General features: G+C 45.5%; 2 protein-coding genes across 3 annotated transcripts in view; both read left to right on the top strand.

The window, feature by feature from the left end:
* The first annotated feature begins 1,790 nt into the window (after window positions 1-1,790).
* LOC121841018 (small ubiquitin-related modifier 3-like) lies at window positions 1,791-3,493 on the top strand. Its single transcript, XM_042306827.1, has 4 exons — window positions 1,791-1,944; window positions 2,768-2,896; window positions 3,037-3,108; window positions 3,226-3,493. Exons 1-4 carry the CDS (start codon window positions 1,924-1,926, stop codon window positions 3,322-3,324), a joined length of 321 nt encoding a protein of 106 aa, XP_042162761.1. The 5' UTR covers window positions 1,791-1,923; the 3' UTR covers window positions 3,325-3,493.
* A 1,519-nt stretch (window positions 3,494-5,012) lies between these two features.
* LOC112236386 (ubiquitin-conjugating enzyme E2G 2 (UBC7 homolog, yeast)) overlaps window positions 5,013-21,161 on the top strand; it is a 23,827-nt gene continuing 7,678 nt past the window's right edge. For both annotated transcript variants that reach the window (XM_024404968.2, XM_024404967.2), the window contains exons 1-4: window positions 5,013-5,114; window positions 5,458-5,493; window positions 7,184-7,229; window positions 16,486-16,604. In XM_024404968.2, the coding sequence (XP_024260736.1) occupies window positions 5,072-5,114; window positions 5,458-5,493; window positions 7,184-7,229; window positions 16,486-16,604 (244 nt within the window). In that variant the 5' untranslated portion in view covers window positions 5,013-5,071. The remainder of the gene's footprint in view (window positions 5,115-5,457; window positions 5,494-7,183; window positions 7,230-16,485; window positions 16,605-21,161) is intronic.

Below are 21,161 nucleotides of genomic sequence, written 5' to 3'. Positions count from 1 at the left end.
TACATGGACAACTACAAATACTTGGGTGTCTGGTTAGACTAAACTCTCCTTCCAGACTCACATTAAGCATCTCCAATCCAAAGTTAAATCTAGAATCGGCTTCCTATTTTGCAACAAAGCATCCTTCACTCATGCTGCCAAACATACCCTCGTAAAACTGACTATCCTACCGATCCTTTCGGGGATGTCATCTATAAAATAGCCTCCAACACTCTACTCAACAAATTGGATGCAGTCTATCACAGTGCCATCCGTTTTGTCACCAAAGCTCCATATACCACCCACAACCGTGACCTGTATGCTCTCGTTGGTTGGCTCTCGCTTCATACTCGTTGCCAAACTCACTGGCTCCAGGTCATCTACAAGTCTCTGCTAGGTAAAGCCCTGCCTTACCTCAGCTCACTGGTCACCATAGCAGCACCCACCCATAGCACGCGCATCTCACTGGTCACCCCCAAAGCCAATTCCTCCTTTGGTCTCTTTCCTTCCAGTTCTCTGCTGCCAATGACTGGAACGAAACTGCAAAGATCTCTGAAGCTGGAGACTCATAAACAGCGCATCTATCGACCTACCTCATCCCCATACAGTATTTATTTATTCATCTTGCTCCTTTGCACCCCAGTATCTCTACTTGCACATTCATCTTCTGTACATCTACCATTCCAGTGTTTAATTGCTGTATTGTGATTACTTCGCCACCATGGCCTATTTATTGCCTTACCTCCCTTATCTTACCTCATTTGCACTCACTGTATATAGACTTTTTGTTTTATTTTTTTCTACTGTATTATTGACTATGTTTTGTTTATTCCATGTGTATCTCTGTGTTGTTCCTGTCGCACTGCTTTGCTTAATCTTGGCCAGGACGCAGTTGTAAAATGAGAACTTGTTCTCAACTAGCCTACCTGGTTAAATAAAGGTGAAATAAAATATTGCTGTGTGTTTCATGAAATCAAATACTGACATCTCCGGCGCCTGTGTGTTCTCTTAATTTTCCTGTTCTTGTTGCGTGTGCAGTGACGGATTTAGGTATAGGCGACATGGGCAGCCGCCCAAGGCGGCATCTTGCCGGGGGCGACACGGGGCGCCCGCACAATTTTGGGGGGAATGGTGACATTTGCGCGATCGGTTTTCTATCGCTCATTTTCACGTTACGCCAATGATAGGATGTCACCGTGTGGGACAGTGGGTCAATAAACCTTGTCGAAGTGGGCGCCCTGATACTAGTTTATGAGCTAGGCAGGTCACTGCCTGGGAAGGTCTCCCACTCAGAAGTACGACACGGGGACGGGAGAATCTATCAAATAGCGCACCTCTAATTTATAGTACGAACGCAATTAGTAAAATCAGTCACACTACGAAATGCTACCAAATAAACCACAAATGCTCGAGTGCCAAATCAACTGTGTGTGTGACTATCATTTCGTATCAAAAGTTGTCCAAAAACAGTCAAATAGGTAAGGTTTTGTGATGCATTTCGGTTTGTGTTTTTACTAGTCTTTATGCTAGAATAAAGCTGTTCAATTTGATATTAGAGATTTTCCACAGCTCTAAACAATTAGAAAAATCTACTTTTATAAAAAATAATTTTATCGCGCTTTTTATTTTTGTAATATTTACACAGTTCATAAATTGATTTACATATCTTGTTGCAATACTCGAAATTGGATATCACGAAATGTGGGTTTAAAAAAGGTTGTCTAGGTCTTGTCTAATTCTCGGGAGCGCGTATAAAAACAGATTTGCGCGCACATGTGTGCACGGTCCCTAGAAAATATAGACACGTGATCCCCGTGAGCCAATTAGAGTTTAAAACATTATGCGCGCTCCTGGTCGAAACGGAGAAGACTGAGTGAAGTGAAAAAGCGCAAATATTTATCTGTCTGTAAATTAGTACATCGTTGAGCAATAACTAGCTACACAATGTCTGAAGAAAAGCCAAAGGTAAGCCATGTTATGTTTCTATGATTGAATATTTTCCATATTTCATTGCATTCTTGCCAGTGGAGTTTGTGTGTGTTTACATGGCAGATTCCGCATTTGAGCGGGTAAAAAAGAGAAAACAAAGGTTCGTTGATTTGCGGATTTATGGCTGGACGCGCAACGTTTTGCGTGTAGAAAAATGTCTAGCTAGTCAACTATCTGATAGATGTATGCCCAGATGTAGTCTATTCTATAGTATCTCTACTCTTCATGTATTGTAAAGTGATGGCTGAATTGAAACAGCGCCATTGTGACTTTTCTGTGCGCATTGGAATAGGGCCCGACGTTTGCTCTTTGCGGCTTTTTGATTCGCCTGTACCCCACCGGAGCTGCCACCTCATTGATGGCTGGCCACCTCCATTCAATGTATTACCTAGGATAGCATGCCTCACATTGCGAACTTAAAAAGGTAAACACAAACACATGTTTGACGCCAGGCACGCATATTGCGCACCGCCAGTCTGAACTCATGTTCGCTCCTATGCGGCCGTGAACTTGTTAGACGCAGGGCTCCCTTTGCAAAAGAGATAATGGTCTCAATGATATTCCCTGGTCAAATAAAAGTACAACACAAACAACCGCTAGCCATCATTTATCTATCACAAATGACAATTGACTTAACTAGCTTGCTAACCTGTTACAATGCGTGTTGAGATGCTTTTGCTTAAATGAAACCAAATCCTAAAAGTTTGCTCAGTCCCTAGTTCATGTCAAGCATTATGTTATATGACCAAGCTATGTAGCGTTTAACTATGGTCTCTGAAGTGCATCCTTTCTCTTTCAGGAAGGAGTGAAAACTGAAAACGATCACATCAACCTAAAGGTTGCAGGTCAAGATGGGTCAGTAGTCCAGTTCAAAATTAAAAGGCACACTCCGCTCAGCAAGCTGATGAAGGCGTATTGTGAAAGACAGGTGAGGCTTGACATTCCTCTTCTGCTCACCTAAAACAATGTAAAGCTTTCAGACTGATTGGACAACCTTGCAGGGCAACTCCTGACCAACTTGCCTGACAATGTTTTATTTTTATGTTTTAACCTTTCTCTTTATTTCAGGGTTTGTCAATTAGACAGATAAGGTTTAGGTTTGACGGACAGCCGATTAACGAGACTGACACACCTGCACAGGTAGGTGACAGTTTCCTTTCATTTTCATAAGTCCTTCATAATAGATTCAGAAGAACTAAGTTACTAATGAATGTACCAAAGATAAGATACTTAATGACCTTATATTTGTGTTGACAGCTTGAGATGGAAGACGAGGATACTATTGATGTATTTCAACAACAGACTGGTGGCTCCTCCCACTCTGAGGCTCCTCCCACTCTGAGGCTCTCCCACTGAGGCTCCTCCCACTCTGGGGCTCATCTTAAAGGTGTACAGACCCCTCTCCTCCTCTCTGAGAACAGATACACTTGAAGAGCAGCATCACTCAAAACATTTTTTATTTTCAATAATCATTTAGCGTTATAAATATATTTTGTTTGATTGATCCACTTTCCCCCAAGCCCTACATGTTGTGAGGGGAGGCAGGGATCTGTTTACAATGGAAAACCATGGCGTTAAGAAAGACAGGACTTAAGTGGGTTACATTCACATTCTCTACTCACTCGTTCAATCCCCTTCATTCATTGGTGCAGCATGACTGAAGGGAGGTTCCACCACTGCCATACTCCTCACACCATTCCATTTAAATGCATGAGGTTGAGTGAACGAGTGCAGGGTAGTGAATTGGGACGTAGCCATGATCACAAGCTGGATTTCATGCCACCGAACCATTTCTTGTTTATATGAACTAGAACTGTTTTGAGAATATGTATTTGTTTCACACACAGGGGACCAACTGTCCTTCAGATTCTGACCCTAATGGCACCCTATTCCTTTAAAGTGCACTACTTTTTGACCGAAAGTCGTGCACTATATAGTGAATAGGATGCCATTTGGGATGTTCCTCAATCTACCACAGGTTGAGGTAACACAAGGTCCACTGATCCTTCTGTTTCTCTAGTGACTTGTATATTATTTTTGTTTTTTTTTATTTTATTTTTTACATTTTGCTAAATATATGGGCCAAATGATCAATTTTCTCATTTCACCCTGTATGGCCATACGATTGAATAGTGCATGGCTGTGTCTAGACTAAATGCAAAATGAACAGAATTGTGAACAGAAATGTCTCGGTGATATGATTGAAAAGGGTAAAGTTTTAAGGTCTATTTTTAACGTCACTTGAAGAAAGGATTCAACTTACCTTTTCAGATGGCTTTCTGTTTATCCCCCTCTCCACACAGACGGAAGGGGAGTAGTTGAGCCGTACTTGGTGGATTTCTCCAGAATTTTACCCATCCCACTGCATCACTGATATTTTATGACAAAATAAAAGGGAATCCACCCAGACTTCAACCTTTTTTTGACTTTCTTTTGTTCTTATTCACTGTTCGCTATAAGCAGGCTTCATAAACTTCTCTTCCGCCGGCATTCAGAGATGATCAAATTCTGCAGTGTGTGTGTTGATGTGGAGCTTGAGTAGGTAACAAGGTCCACTGATCCTTCTGGTTCTCTAGTGACTTGTATATTATTTGTTGTCCTTTGCTACTGTATATAATGAATATAAATTGGTACTTGACTACTTGGTATTCAGCTTCCTGGTACTCGGCTTCCTTTCTTTGCATGTGTTGTGAGGAGTGCTGAAAGACTGTTGCTAACTTTCTAGGCAATATCAAATTGTATTAGTCACATGCACCGAATACAACAGGTGTAGTAGACCTTAAAGTGAAATGTTTACTTACGAGTGCCTAACCAACAAAGCAGTTAAAAAAAAATATGAATAAGATAAAAGTAGTTGGAACACATCTTTACAAATAAAAAGTACATAGTAATCCAAGCTAGTATATCTAGTGATGTTTTTTTAGCAAACCTAGATTACTTCCTACAGGTGGCGGTGTTGCATCTCGGGAGCTGTTACTTCTACAAACCGGATGTGTAGACATGCGCAGTTGATCAGCTGTTAGCAGCTGCGTTGTCAACAAAAGACAGGCGTGATTGTTTTTTTCTGTTTTTATTTTTGAGTTTGAGTCTATATTCTTTACAAATGGCTGGTACTGCGTTAAAAAGACTGATGGCTGAGTATAAGCGTGAGTTTTCAGTATATTTGACAGCTAGCTAATCCACATTAACTCATAAACTGGCTGCTAACGAGCTAGCGTCAATAACGTTAGCTAGCTAGCATCGTTAGCCAAATGGAGTTGTTTTGCAACTGGCGGTTAGCCTGCCTTCCACTAAAGTGAAACTATCAGGAGAATCAGTAGACTATTTTCAAGACTTTTACATTTGAATTAGCTGATTGCCACGTCACCCTTTTACTTGCCTTCCTGGGTGTAAATGTGGCGCTAGTCTCTGTGGCCTTTGTCTAAATGACCAGCGCTTTAATAACATCATGACAGTAATGTGTACTTTCTGCTTTCGCCTCTATCCTAGAGCTGACTCTAAACCCACCCGAGGGAATCGTTGCAGGTGAGAGATTATATAAGCCTATTACCAGTTAGCTAACGTACACTACATGGCCAAAAGTATGTGGACACCTGCTCGTCGAACATCTTCCAAAATCATGGGCATTAATATGGAGTTGGTTCTCCCTTTTTGCTGATATAACAGCTTCCACTCTTCTGGGAAGGCTTTCCACTAGATGTCAAATCAAAGTATTTGTCACGTGCGCTGAATACAACAGGTGTAGGTAGACCAGTGTACAGTACAGTGAAATGCTTATTACAGGCTCTAATAGTGCAAAAAAGGTGTTAGGTGAACAATAGGTAGGTAAAGAAGTAAAAAGACAGGCTATATACAGTAGAGAGGCTATAAAAAAGCAAGGCTACATAGACACCGTTTAGTCAGGCTGATTGAGGTAGTATGTACATGTAGATATGGTTAAAGTGACTATGCATATATGATGAACCGAGAGTAGCAGTAGTGTAAAAGAGGGGTTGGCAGGTGGTGGGTGGGACACAATGTAGTTAGCCCGGTTAGCCACTGTGCGGGAACACTGGTTGGTCGGCCCAGTTGAGAACGTCAAACATTGCTTCCATTCAGCCACAACAGCATTAGTGAGGTTGGACACTGATGTTAGGCGATTACTCGCAGTCGTCGTTCCAATTCAATTCCTGCTCTGTGCAGGCTAGTCAATGTTCTTCCACACCGCTCTCCGCAAACATTTCTGTATTGACCTCGCTTTGTGCACAGGGGCATTGTCATGCTTAAACAGGAACGGGCCTTCCCCAAACTGTTGCCGCAAAGTTGGAAGCACAGAATCGTCTAGAATGTCATTGTAGCGTTACGATTTCCCTTCACTGGAACTAAGGGGCCCGAACCATGAGAAACAGCCCCAGACCATTATTCCTCCTCCACCAAACTTTACAGTTGGCACTATGCATTGGGGCAGGTTCTCCTGGCATCCGCCAAACCCAGATTCGTCCCTCGGACTGTCAGATGGTGAAGCGTAATTCATCACTCCAGAGAATGCGTTTTCACTGCTCTAGATTCCAATGGCAGTATTCTTTACAACACGCTTGGCATTGTGCATGCTGATCTTACGGCTGCTCGGCCATGGAAGCCCATTTCATGAAGCCCCGACGAACAGTTATTGTGCTGACTTTGCTTCCAGAGGCAGTTTGGAACTCGGTGGTGAGTGTTGCAACTAAGGACAGACGATTTTTACGCGCTACACTCTTCAGCGGTCCCGTTCTGTGAGCTTGTGTGGCCTACCATTAAACGTCTCAGCTGTTGTTGCTCCTAGAGGTTTCCACTTCACAATAACAGGACTTACAGTTGACTGGGGGCAGCTCTAGCAGGGCAGAAAGTTGACCAACTGACTTGACGGAAAGGTGGCATCCTATGACGTGCCACGTTAAAACTCACTGAGCTCTTCAGTACGGCCATTCTATTGCCAATGTTTGTCTATGGAGATTGCTTGGCCGTGTGCTCAATTTTATACACCTGTCAGCAACGGGTGTGGTTGAAATAGCAGAGTCCACTAATGTGAGGTGGTGTCCACATACTTTTGACCATGTAGTGTATCTCTGGTTGATGTTTTGACTAGAAACCAGTAGTGTTACTGTAGCGTCATGGACTGTAGCCTAACTAGCTAGTAGCTACAGAAACAACTCAGTCAGACTCGTATCATGACATCACATTTCCATGCTCTTGACAGGCCCTGCAAATGAAGAGAACTTCTTTGAGTGGGAGGCTTTAATTATGTAAGTATTTAAACCATGAAACAAATGTTGACTACTACTATACTATAGGAACATAACAACTAAAACTTATTTTATTTGGTCTATTCAGTGGGTTATGTAGTACTTGTGAATGATGATCAGTCCAGAAAATGGCCAGGAAAGTATATTTTCATGTCCAACTAGTGGGTAACCTGATGAATTCTGTATATTTCCATGTCCAACTAGTTGGTAACCTGATGAATTCTGTATATTTCCATGTCCAACTAGTGGGTAACCTGATGAATTCTGTATATTTCCATGTCCAACTAGTGGGTAACCTGATGAATTCTGTATATTTCCATGTCCAACTAGTGGGGAACCTGATGAATTCTGTATATTTCCATGTCCAACTAGTGGGTAACCTGATGAATTCTGTATATTTCCATGTCCAACTAGTGGGGAACCTGATGAATTCTGTATATTTCCATGTCCAACTAGTTGGTAACCTGATGAATTCTGTATATTTCCATGTCCAACTAGTGGGGAACCTGATGAATTCTGTATATTTCCATGTCCAACTAGTGGGGAACCTGATGAATTCTGTATATTTCCATGTCCAACTAGTGGGGAACCTGATGAATTCTGTCTATTTCCATGTCCAACTAGTGGGGAACCTGATGAATTCTGTATATTTCCATGTCCAACTAGTGGGGAACCTGATGAATTCTGTATATTTCCATGTCCAACTAGTTGGGAACCTGATGAATTCTGTATATTTCCATGTCCAACTAGTGGGGAACCTGATGAATTCTGTATATTTCCATGTCCAACTAGTGGGGAACCTGATGAATTCTGTATATTTCCATATCCAACTAGTTGGTAACCTGATGAATTCTGTATATTTCCATGTCCAACTAGTTGGTAACCTGATGAATTCTGTATATTTCCATGTCCAACTAGTGGGGAACCTGATGAATTCTGTATATTTCCATGTCCAACTAGTGGGGAACCTGATGAATTCTGTATATTTCCATGTCCAACTAGTTGGTAACCTGATGAATTCTGTATATTTCCATGTCCAACTAGTGGGTAACCTGATGAATTCTGTATATTTCCATGTCCAACTAGTGGGTAACCTGATGAATTCTGTATATTTCCATGTCCAACTAGTGGGTAACCTGATGTATATTTCCATGTATATTTCCATGTATATTTCCATGTCCAACTAGTGGGGAACCTGATGAATTCTGAGCTTTCTTGACCAGATGGGAAGATTGTGGTGGGGGGGTGCATTGGAACTGGCTTTGAACTTCAGAATTGAATTGGAGGGGTCTATGAGCTCATAGTGTGGGGATTCCCCAGGTTTCATCTATATCTCTGTTTGCAGCTCTGATCCCGTGACGCTGACTTGCAAAATAAATGTAGAAATCTATATTATTCAATTATTGCACCCACACTGCTCGCGCGCAACGAGTATCTGCATCTCCAAGGGATAAAATAGAAGTCAGTTCTATTTCTGATGCAGATCGCGCTGAAAGTCCTGCCTCTCCCATCTCCTCATTGGTTTATAGAAGCAGGTACCCACGTGCCGTCTCCTCATTGGTTATACCCACGTGGGTGACTGAAAGACGAACGAGGTCGGTGGCGGTAATGCACCTAATTTATGAAAGTTGCCAATCTCAATATAAAGTCAAGAGAAGAAAAGGCCTGGCAGGAGAGATGACTAGAAACGATTTGGTTGACCATTTTATGTGGATTAATTGCCGGAGTAGAGGACCTTGTGCATTTCAGGTAAAATAACAACTCAATGTTTATATCCCAGGACAAATTAGCTAGCAAGTGCAAGCTAGCTAGCTAAATTGCCATAAATGTTTAATTATTTTCGACCTGTCCCCAAATTAATATAATTGGTTCAGAGTTTGTTTTGATATTTTAACCTGCGTGTCGTGATCGCGTTTGGTGTGGGGGACAAAATACATTTATGCACGATGGCGCACAATGGCGCACTCACGCAGCTGGTTTGGGTTCCATGTCAGAAAGGTGGCGATTTGATTAATGAGCACGAGATGCACCATCCAACCTTAAAACTGCCTTTAAAATAAATTAAAATATCCAGCCTTAAAACGGTTGACTAACTGATTTTAAAATGGATCTAGTACATGTTTGTATAGGCATTGTTATGTTGATACTCGTGCAACTTAGTCACAACAGTAATCCACATCTGACCATGACAGAAATGGCAGAGAGATTTCAGTGTCGAGTAGTGGGCTGTAGAGGTCTCTCTCTATCCTGGTATTGGTCAGACTGATGCCCAGGCTTGTCTCATAGTCTTTTATATTAGGGTCTATATATTCTCAAGTTAAGGTACTGAAAACGCTGATATTGAACTGTTAGTAGCCTCTCTCTAGTCTCATCCTGTTATTGATTGTCTTCTGTATTCAACGGATCATTTCCTAGGATGAAAACACCTTGGGATGGATGTAACATAAAATAACATGTTACATTTATTCAAAGTCCTAATATACACCTATTTCAATGGCTTTAGCCTGCTGTCCAGGTGGGGACACACACAACAATGTAAATAGTTTTGAGACTGTTATACTGTAGCAGGGAGCTTCAGTTTGACCTGTTGATTTGTCTTACTCAATACCCTGGGAAACTCTGACACGCATGAGATACCAACCGAGAGCATTCTTCAATGTTTGATTCCTGATATCTACTCATCTATACACAGCTCTCCAGGAACTAACAGCAGTGTGTAGTAAGTAACAGCTGTTTAACATTCTCGCCATCCCGGGCCTCTGGCAGTCCCAGGCCTCTGGCAGTCCCAGGCCACTAAGTCTCTGGGTATCAGTACCTGAGAGTTGAGGTCAGGAGGGTTCTGGTCAGAAGTGGGGAACAGGGCCCGTAGGGTTCTGGTCAGTGGGGAACAGGGCCCGTAGGGTTCTGGTCAGAAGTGGGGCCCGTAGGGTTCTGGTCAGGGCCCCGTAGGGTTCTGGTCAGAAGGGCCCGTAAATGCAACAGGGCCCGTGGGGTTCTGGTCAGAAGCGGGGAACAGGGCCCGTAGGGTTCTGGTCAGAAGAGGTGAACAGGGCCCGTAGGGTTCTGGTCAGAAGCGGGAAACAGGGCCCGTAGGGTTCTGGTCAGAAGCGGGAAACAGGGCCCGTGGGGTTCTGGTCAGAAGCGGGGAACAGGGCCCGTAGGGTTCTGGTCAGAAGCGGGGAACAGGGCCCGTGGGTTCTGGTCAGAAGCGGGAACAGGGCCCGTAGGGTTCTGGTCAGAAGGGAACAGGGAACTGGGCCAGGGCCCGTAGGGTTCTGGTCAGAAGCGGGAACAGGGCCCGTAGGGTTCTGGTCAGAAGAGGTGAACAGGGCCCGTAGGGTTCTGGTCAGAAGAGGTGAACAGGGCCCGTAGGGTTCTGGTCAGAAGCGGTGAACAGGGCCCGTAGGGTTCTGGTCAGAAGCGGGGAACAGGGCCCGTAGGGTTCTGGTCAGAAGTGGGGAACAGGGCCCGTAGGGTTCTGGTCAGAAGAAATGCACAGGGCCCGTAGGGTTCTGGTCAGAAGCGGGGAACAGGGCCTGTAGGGTTCTGGTCAGAAGCGGGGAACAGGGCCCGTAGGGTTCTGGTCAGAAGAGGTGAACAGGGCCCGTAGGGTTCTGGTCAGAAGCGGGAAACAGGGCCCGTAGGGTTCTGGTCAGAAGCGGGGAACAGGGCCCGTAGGGTTCTGGTCAGAAGCGGGGAACAGGGCCCGTAGGGTTCTGGTCAGAAGAGGTGAACAGGGCCCGTAGGGTTCTGGTCAGAAGCGGGAAACAGGGCCCGTAGGGTTCTGGTCAGAAGAAATGCACAGGGCCCGTAGGGTTCTGGTCAGAAGCGGGGAACAGGGCCCGTAGGGTTCTGGTCAGAAGCGGGGAACAGGGCCCGTAGGGTTCTGGTCAGAAGCGGGGAACAGGGCCCGTAGGGTTCTGGTCAGAAGCGGGGAACAGGGCCCGCACCCAACCCTAATCCACTAATATAGAAAATGAGCTGTAGGCTACAGTCAGACATGGAGCAGTCAGAGACGGTGGAATGATTTTTTGACAGGGGTGCATTAATATGATATATTTCTGCTTATTTTCAACATGTTGGTAGGCAACATGTTGGTAGGCAATTTCTTAGTCAGTTTAGTCTATAATTAGATGCATGCAGATTCTCTTCAGTCATTATATGTTGCCCTAGAAGACTAAATAAACTCTTACTCAACAGAATGATGTCATAAATGACTTAATGCCTCAATCCTGTTGGCATCAGTAAATCTGTCATTTCTGCTTCTTTTGCGGCACAAACACATTTAGGGACCGGGTAGAAAATGCAACAAAACAAAAATGGGGGTGCGAAATCAGTTTGACCGGTTGTAAGGAAATAGAAAGCTGTGAAAACGACCCAATGTTTTTATAAGATTTCAGTTCATCTTGGATCCATATTTTATGGTTGAAATGCTGTTATGATGCTGATAAATACAACACCTTTATAGACGGTCCCTAACTCTGGTTGAAATACCATCAGCTGTTTATGATGCTGATAAATACAACACCTTTACAGACAGTCCCTAACTCTGGTTGAAATACCATCAGCTGTTATGATGCTGATAAATACAACACCTTTATAGACGATCCCTAACTCTGGTTGAAATACCATCAGCTGTTATGATGCTGATAAAGACAGGGACCGTCTGTAGAGGTGCTAACTCCACATTCACATCCTCTCAAGATGCTGAAAGAAAGAGATCATATTTCGCCACTCCTGTTCCCAAGTCAAAATGTACATTTGGTGTATCATTTTAATGCAAGAAATACTCAATTCTGTAGGAGTTAATATTAAAATGTGAGAGGTTATACACAGTGTCCAGATTTCAGTTTTCATTTAACCCATCTAAACAATAGGCTACAGTTCCCTTGACGTGCCATAGGTCTATCTGCATATAACATAGCCAGCACTGCTGTCATCCTCTAACTACTACACCACATAACATAGCCAGCACTGCTGTCATCCTCTAACTACTACACCACATAACATAGCCAGCACTGCTGTCATCCTCTAACTACTACACCACATAACATAGCCAGCACTGCTGTCATCCTCTAACTACTACACCACATAACATAGCCAGCACTGCTGTCATCCTCTAACTACTACACCACATAACATAGCCAGCACTGCTGTCATCCTCTAACTACTACACCACATAACATAGCCAGCACTGCTGTCGTCCTCTAACTACTACACCACATAACATAGCCAGCACTGCTGTCATCCTCTAACTACTACACCACATAACATAGCCAGCACTGCTGTCATCCTCTAACTACTACACCACATAACATAGCCAGCACTGCTGTCATCCTCTAACTACACTGCTGTCATCCTCTAACTACACTGCTGTCATCCTCTAACTACTACACCACATAACATAGCCAGCACTGCTGTCATCCTCTAACTACTACACCACATAACATAGCCAGCACTGCTGTCATCCTCTAACTACACTGCTGTCATCCTCTAACTACACTGCTGTCATCCTCTACTACTACACCACATAACATAGCCAGCACTGCTGTCATCCTCTAACTACTACACCACATAACATAGCCAGCACTGCTGTCATCCTCTAACTACACTGCTGTCATCCTCTAACTACACTGCTGTCATCCTCTAACTACACTGCTGTCATCCTCTAACTACACTGCTGTCATCCTCTAACTACACTGCTGTCATCCTCTAACTACACTGCTGTCATCCCCTAACTACACTGCTGTCATCCCCTAACTACACTGCTGTCATCCCTAACTACACTGATGTCATCCTCTAACTACACTGATGTCATCTTCTAACTACACTGCTGTCATCCTCTAACTACACTGCTGTCATCTTCTAACTACACTGCTGTCATCCTCTAACTACACTGATGTCATCCTCTAACTACACTGCTGTCATCTTCTAACTACACTGCTGTCATCCTCTAACTACACTAAATCTTTCCAAAACGTTACTTTTCTGTCTCTCCCTTCTCTTTATTTTCAACTCTCCATTTCACAGCTTTTCTCTTATTGAATTAATCTCCGGCATCGTCCTTTTTGGCTCAGTGGATCGACATGAACTGTTTCTGCTCGTTCCCGAAAGTGATTGTAGGCTATTTGGTTTGTGTAAAGTTAGGTCTTAAAGCTTAGGAGTATGCACTAAATGTAGCCAATAGATAGAAATTGTACAAGAATGATACATTTATGGATTGTTTTTCTTTATTCAACCTGCCCGAAACCCACCCTCCCTTCATCCACACGATATAATGACTAAACCCACCCTCCCTTCATCCACACGATATAATGACTAAACCCACCCTCCCTTCATCCACACGATATAATGACTAAACCCACCCTCCCTTCATCCACACGATATAATGACTAAACCCACCCTCCCTTCATCCACACGATATAATGACTAAACCCACCCTCCTTTCATCCACACGATATAATGACTAAACCCACCCTCCCTTCATCCACACGATATAATGACTAAACCCACCCTCCCTTCATCCACACGATATAATGACTAAACCCACCCTCCCTTCATCCACACGATATAATGACTAAACCCACCCTCCTTTCATCCACACGATATAATGACTAAACCCACCCTCCTTTCATCCACACGATATAATGACTAAACCCACCCTCCCTTCATCCACACGATATAATGACTAAACCCACCCTCCCTTCATCCACACGATATAATGACTAAACCCACCCTCCTTTCATCCACACAATATAATGACTAAACCCACCCTCCTTTCATCCACACGATATAATGACTAAACCCACCACCCTTCATCCACACGATATAATGACTAAACCCACCCTCCCTTCATCCACACAATATAATGACTAAACCCACCACCCTTCATCCACACGATATAATGACTAAACCCACCCTCCCTTCATCCACACAATATAATGACTAAACCCACCCACCCTTCATCCACACAATGCAGATAGTCCGGGTAGCCATTTGATTACCTGTTCAGGAGTCTTATGGCTTGGGGGTAAAAACTGTTGAGAAGCCTTTTTGTCCTAGACTTGGCACTCCGGTACCGCTTGCCATGCAGTAATAGTAGAACAGTCTATGGCTGGGGCCTTTGACAATTTTTAAGGCCTTCCTCAGTTTGGCCTTTTTAAGTCCTATGAGTAAGATATTTAGTTCAGCAAATGAGGTAGCCTGAACCCAGATATATGTTTGTGCTCTGATGTTTGTCATGACACTGTGTGACAAGGAGTTGGTGGTATGATGGCACAAACAGACGGGCACTCAGGCTATTAGGAACAAGGAGTGAAACTAACAGAATAGATATGATCGGAACCTGACTGTCAATCAGCTGATCTGGTGGGTGATCAGATAAGGATTTGTTTAAGTGCTTCTAACTCAGCCAATCAAAACAAGGATGTTGCCGTGTCAGGCCGGGTTTTAACTCTTAAGGAAATTAGATTAGGACAGCTGATTGGCTGTGAAGTCGATGATTAATGATTGATTGGCAGGCCTTAAACCCCCCCAACGATTTGCCTGTTAAAGGTAGACTCGGTGATGTAGATTCAGAAAGTAAACCGCATAGTGGGGTTCATTTCCACAACAACTAAGAGTATTGAAGAGTCTTCCTGGGTAAGTCTCTAGGAGTCATTACAGCTGGGAGTCTTCTTGGATAAGTCTCTAAGTGATTACAGCTGGGAGTCTTCTTGGTTAAGTCTCTAGGAGTCATTACAGCTGGGAGTCTTCCTGGATAAGTCTCTAAGTGATTACAGCTGGGAGTCTTCCTGGATAAAGTCTCTAAGTCATTACAGCTGGGAGTCTTCCTGGAAAGGCTCTAAGTGATTACAGCTGGGAGTCTTCTTGGGAAGTCTCTAGGAGTCTCAGGAGTCATTACAGCTGGGGTCTTCCTGGGTAAGTCTCTGAGTGATTACAGCTGGGAGTCTTCCTGGGTAAGTCTCTGAGTGATTACAGCTGGGAGTCTTCTTATTTTACTTCCCCCTTTTATGCTGTCCCCCAGTTTTACTGTCCCCCGTTATGCTGTCTCCCCAGTTTTACTGTCCCCCCGTTATGCTGTCTCCCCAGTTTTACTGTCCCCCTTTATGCTGACCCCCAGTTTTACTGTCCCCCTGTTATGCTGTCCCCCAGTTTTACTGTCCCCCCGTTATGCTGTCCCCCCCAAGTTTTACTGTCCCCCCGTTATGCTGTCCCCCAGTTTTACTGTCCCCGTTATGCTGTCCCCCCCCAATTTTACTGTCTCCCCGTTATGCTGTCCCCCCGTTATGCTGTCCCTCCCGTTTCCTTGTCTGGCCAGTAGCCATACTTTTAAACCTTGAAAACGAATTGTCAAATTAATAATATACATTTAAAGGGAAATTCTAGCTTACCCAGCCAGTGCAAAAACTCTTGGTATAGAGATGATTGTATATCTGACGAACTGTCCTGTGTTATGTGACCACAGTGTAGAGGGTCTATGAAGTGTTTTGATCCTTATAATTAGCATGCATCTCTACCTAATCCTCCCCTGAATAACCTGCCTGCCCCAGCATGTAATACAGCAGTCTAACGAAAGCACAGCCTTACGGGAACATTTACATTTGGTACACAGCCACTGGCTGTCCACAGAGCCTTACATCAGCAGCACCTCCCCCTTGGAGAACAGAGCAGCACCTCCCCCTTAGAGAACTGTGTAGCACCTCCCCTTTATAGAACAGAGCTGCACCTCCCCCTTAGAGAACTGTGCAGCACCTCCCCTTTATAGAACAGAGCTGCACCTCCCCCTTAGAGAACAGAGCAGCACCTAGTATGTTTTAGGCTGTTGAGTGTTTGGGGAGGGTTTGGTCTGCCGGATAGTGGTTCAACATGAAGCTGGTGTCAGATGCATCATGGTCTGCCGGATAGTGGTTCAACATGAAGCTGGTGTCAGATGCATCATGGTCTGCCGGATAGTGGTTCAACATGAAGCTGGTGTCAGATGCATCATGGTCTGCCGGATAGTGGTTCAACATGAAGCTGGTGTCAGATGTAATATTTGGTGCACGATTAAAGCTAAGCTGCCTTTTTTTTGTTTTTTTCTTACCATGACCTTTGACATCTGACCCAGGTCCATAGAAAAATGCTTTCCATTTCTAATCTATATGACGAAAAATGTGCAGATGCAGAATGTATCACCCATTGAGCTGTGAATGATTCATCACGTCGTCACTTCTCCGGCCTAACTAACCCTGCGTCCCGTGTGTTTTCTAACCAGGGGTCCAGAGGACACGTGTTTTGAGGGCGGAGTATTTCCAGCCCTCCTCTCCTTCCCGTCAGACTACCCCCTCAGCCCTCCTAAAATGCGATTCACCTGTGACATGTTTCACCCAAACAGTAAGTCAACATATAGTATCATTTGAGTTTGGACACACCTACTCATTCCAGGGTTTTTCTACATTGTAGAATAATAGTGAAGACATCAAAACTATGAAATAACACATGTGGAATCATGTAGTAACCAACACAAATGTGCTAAACCAATGTAAATATACTTTATATTGGAGATTCTTCAAAGTAGCCACTTTTTTGAAGAATGGTCCTGGGACAGTACATGTTGCTGTTTGACTTCCCAACTCAGTCTCAAGTTGTCTGCCTGTCTAAAGTAGTGCATTATCGAGGACTAGGTCACCATTTTGGGACACAGCCAGGGTAGTTGAGGATGAAGGGTGTATGGCATGGAGGGAGAGCGGGGTAGTGAAGAGCCCCAGGACTAATGGATAGACACACGTTAAAGGTGAGGGTGCTGACTTCAGCCTCCTCTATCCACCCTGCTGAGACGGTGGGTGTAACTGTATGACGCAGGCCAGGTGGGGGCTAAAGGTCTGGCGGCAGCTTTACACAGCGGAAACGTGCGTTTTCTCCTTGTCCGTTTTGTAGCCTTTCATCCAGAAAGACTTAAAGCATTTTTTTGTTTGCACGTTACGCCAGGCATTTGGAAATTTACAAACCTGTGCTTGACAATCTGCAAGGCAGCTTTACAAAACCAAAGTTAAACCACAGTAACAGGCTACTGCACTACCAGGGCCCCATACAGGCTACTGCACTACCAGGGCCCCCTACAGGCTACTGCACTACCAGGGCCCCCTACAGGCTACTGCACTACCAGGGCCCCCTACAGGCTACTGCACTACCAGGGCCCCCTACAGGCTACTGCACTACCAGGGCCCCCTACAGGCTACTGCACTACCAGGGCCCCCTACAGGCTACTGCACTACCAGGGCCCCATACAGGCTACTGCACTACCAGGGCCCCATACAGGCTACTGCACTACCAGGGCCCCATACAGGCTACTGCACTACCAGGGCCCCATACAGGCTACTGCACTACCAGGGCCCCATACAGGGTAGTGCACTACCAGGGCCCCATACAGGGTAGTGCACTACCAGGGCCCCCTACAGGCTAGTGCACTACCAGGGCCCCCCTACAGGCTAGTGCACTACCAGGGCCCCATACAGGCTAGTGCACTACCAGGGCCCCATACAGGCTAGTGCACTACCAGGGCCCCATACAGGCTAGTGCACTACCAGGGCCCCTACAGGCTACTGCACTACCATGGGCCCCGTACAGTCTACTGCACTACCATGGGCCCCCTACAGGCTACTGCACTACCAGGGCCTCGTACAGTCTACTGCACTACCAGGGCCCCGTACAGGCTACTGCACTACCAGGGCCCCGTACAGGGTAAAGATAGTGCACTGTAGTGTATAGTGTGCCATTGGAGAGACAGCCTCTGTTCTGTTGCTGCCGTCTGCTCTCTTAATACCCATTAATACCTGTTAATACCTGCCCTGCCCATACCTGTTAATACCTGCCCTGCCCATACCTGTTAATACCTGCCCTGCCCATACCTGTTAATACCTGCTCTGCCAATACCTGCTCTGCCCAGCCAATACCTGTTAATACCTGCTCTGCCCAGCCAATACCTGTCAATACCTGTTAATACCTGCTCTGCTCTGCCAATACCTGTTAATACCTGCTCTGCCCAGCCAATACCTGTTAATACCTGCTCTGCCCAGCCAATACCTGCCAATACCTGCTCTGCCCAGCCAATACCTGTTAATACCTGCTCTGCCCAGCCAATACCTGCCAATACCTGCTCTGCCCAGCCAATACCTGTCAATACCGGCCAATACCTGCTCTGCCCAGCCAATACCTGTCAATACCTGTTAATACCTTTTAATACCTGCTCTGCCCAGCCAATACCTGTCAATACCTGCTCTGCCAATACCTGTTAATACCTGTTCTGCCCAGCCAATACCTGTCAATCTCTGCTCTGCCAATACCTGTTAATACCTGCTCTGCCCAGCCAATACCTGTTAATACCTGCTCTGCCAATACCTGCTCTGCCCAGCCAATACCTGTTAATACCTGCTCTGCCCAGCCAATACCTGTCAATACCTGCTCTGCCAATACCTGTTAATACCTGCTCTGCCCAGCCAATACCTGCTCTGCCAATACCTGTCAATACCTGCTCTGCCCAGCCAATACCTGTCAATACCTGCTCTGCCCAGCCAATACCTGTCAATACCTGCCAATACCTGCTCTGCCCAGCCAATACCTGTCAATACCTGCTCTGCCAATACCTGTTAATACCTGCTCTGCCCAGCCAATACCTGTTAATACCTGCTCTGCCTAGCCAATACCTGTTAATACCTGCTCTGCCAATACCTGCTCTGCCCAGCCAATACCTGTTAATACCTGCTCTGCCCAGCCAATACCTGTCAATACCTGCTCTGCCAATACCTGTTAATACCTGCTCTGCCCAGCCAATACCTGTTAATACCTTTTAATACCTGCTCTGCCAATACCTGTTAATACATGCTCTGCCCAGCCAATATCTGTCAATACCTGCTCTGCCAATACCTGTTAATACCTGCTCTCCCCAGCCAATACCTGCCAATACCTGCTCTGCCCAGCCAATACCTGTCAATACCTTTTAATACCTGCTCTGCCCAGCCAATACCTGTCAATACCTGCTCTGCCAATACCTGTCAATACCTGCTCTGCCAATACCTGTCAATACCTGCTCTGCCAATACCTGTCAATACCTGCTCTGCCAATACCTGTCAATACCTGCTCTGCCCAGCCAATACCTGCTCTGCCAATACCGGTTAATACCTGCTCTGCCCAGCCAATACCGGTCAATACCTGCTCTGCCCAGCCAATACCTGTCAATACCTGCTCTGCCCAGCCAATACCTGTCAATACCTGCTCTGCCCAGCCAATACCTGTCAATACCTGCTCTGCCCAGCCAATACCTGTCAATACCTGCTCTGCCCAGCCAATACCTGTCAATACCTGCTCTGCCCAGCCAATACCTGTCAATACCTGCTCTGCCCAGCCAATACCTGTCAATACCTGCTCTGCCCAGCCAATACCTGTCAATACCTGCTCTGCCCAGCCAATACCTGTCAATACCTGCTCTGCCCAGCCAATACCTGCTCTGCCCAGCCAATACCTGTCAATGCCTGCTCTGCCCAGCCAATACCTGTCAATACCTGCTCTGCCCAGCCAATACCTGTCAATACCTGCTCTGCCCAGCCAATACCTGTCAATACCTGCTCTGCCCAGCCAATACCTGCTCTGCCCAGCCAATACCTGTTAACACCTAAATATGAGGACAGAATCATTGGTGGTGTTGTGCTGCTCCCAGGGAAGAGAGCACCACATCTGGGTTCAAATTCAGTTTGAAGTCCTTCAAATACTTGTGGCATTTGCTCTGGCCTGCATGAATGTGTTATGACAATTTGATTGGTTCCAAAGCCAGGTAAGCGCAATCAAGCCCAGATAAAGTATTGTCAATGATTTCAAATAGTATTTGAATCCAGGTGTGGAGAGTAGAGCCCTGTTCTGTGCTGTGACATAGTGCCTCTGCTGCGGCCTGTCTGACGATGAGTTGGTTGTGATAATTAGAGGCCCGGCAGTCCCTGGACACCTCACTGAGGTTTCTCACGTGTTTTGTAAGACGGTAGAGACTAACCTGGCCCTATTGTTCTGTCCTGGCAGAGAGCCGGCTAGATACTGTGAGAAGGCCTGTGTTTTAGAATGTGTCCCTGTAGGGCATAGACTGAGACATTGTACTTTGCTTTTCATCGCACAAAGGCCAGATACTGACAGTTTTGAAACATTCCATATTGGGTGTTAACCTCCAAGGTGTGAATCCTATCAAGTAAAATGAGTCTTGGAGCTTGATACTTCTAGTTTGTTGTTGACCGTTAGCGGTTGCTTTGTTTTGCTACGCTGCCAGTCAGCAGTAGAAGCATAATGAAGTAGACAACCCCCCCCGCGGCCTCCTTTTAAAAGCCCCCACTTCTTCTCAGCCCCACTGCCCCACCCATCATCTGCCCAGATCTTCTCCCAGAGGCCTTTCATTCTGTGCTTCATCTGCTACTGACGCTTCTCTAGTTTACCATATCAGAGAACTGTGATGTGAGGTACTGGATGGCTCAGGCCCGGGTGGTCCGAGGGAAAGCGTTGAAACAGGATCGTCTGGCAGTCCCACCCCCTTAGCCCTGATAGTCTATGGTGTATCTGCGACTGTAACATTTCTCTCCTGTGGCATGGTGAGGGCTCAGGGGAAATTGAGGCTAGCCACAAGATAACACATTGCAAACAGGAAGCACTTTATCAGCTTGCTGGCTGCTGGGAGGACAGATCACTATCCCTGAGAGAGGCCCAAATGCACCTATTCCCTGTATAGTGCACTACTTTAGACCAGGGGCACTATATAGGGATCCATTTGGGACGAAGACTCTTGCTATATCCCTCCGTGGCCTAGCAGAGTAGATGGGATCTGATCTGCTGTATTACACTGGTCTGTGGTGTTGGCTGGTAGAACTCACCGACTGCTTTGATTCACCAGAAGCAGGGCTGCCCTGATTTAGATTGGAT

Source organism: Oncorhynchus tshawytscha, linkage group LG26, assembly GCF_018296145.1.
Source record: "Oncorhynchus tshawytscha isolate Ot180627B linkage group LG26, Otsh_v2.0, whole genome shotgun sequence".
Classification (NCBI taxonomy): Eukaryota; Metazoa; Chordata; class Actinopteri; order Salmoniformes; family Salmonidae; genus Oncorhynchus; species Oncorhynchus tshawytscha.
Note: the sequence above shows the minus strand (reverse complement) of the source record. Positions and strands in the feature narration are given on the sequence as shown.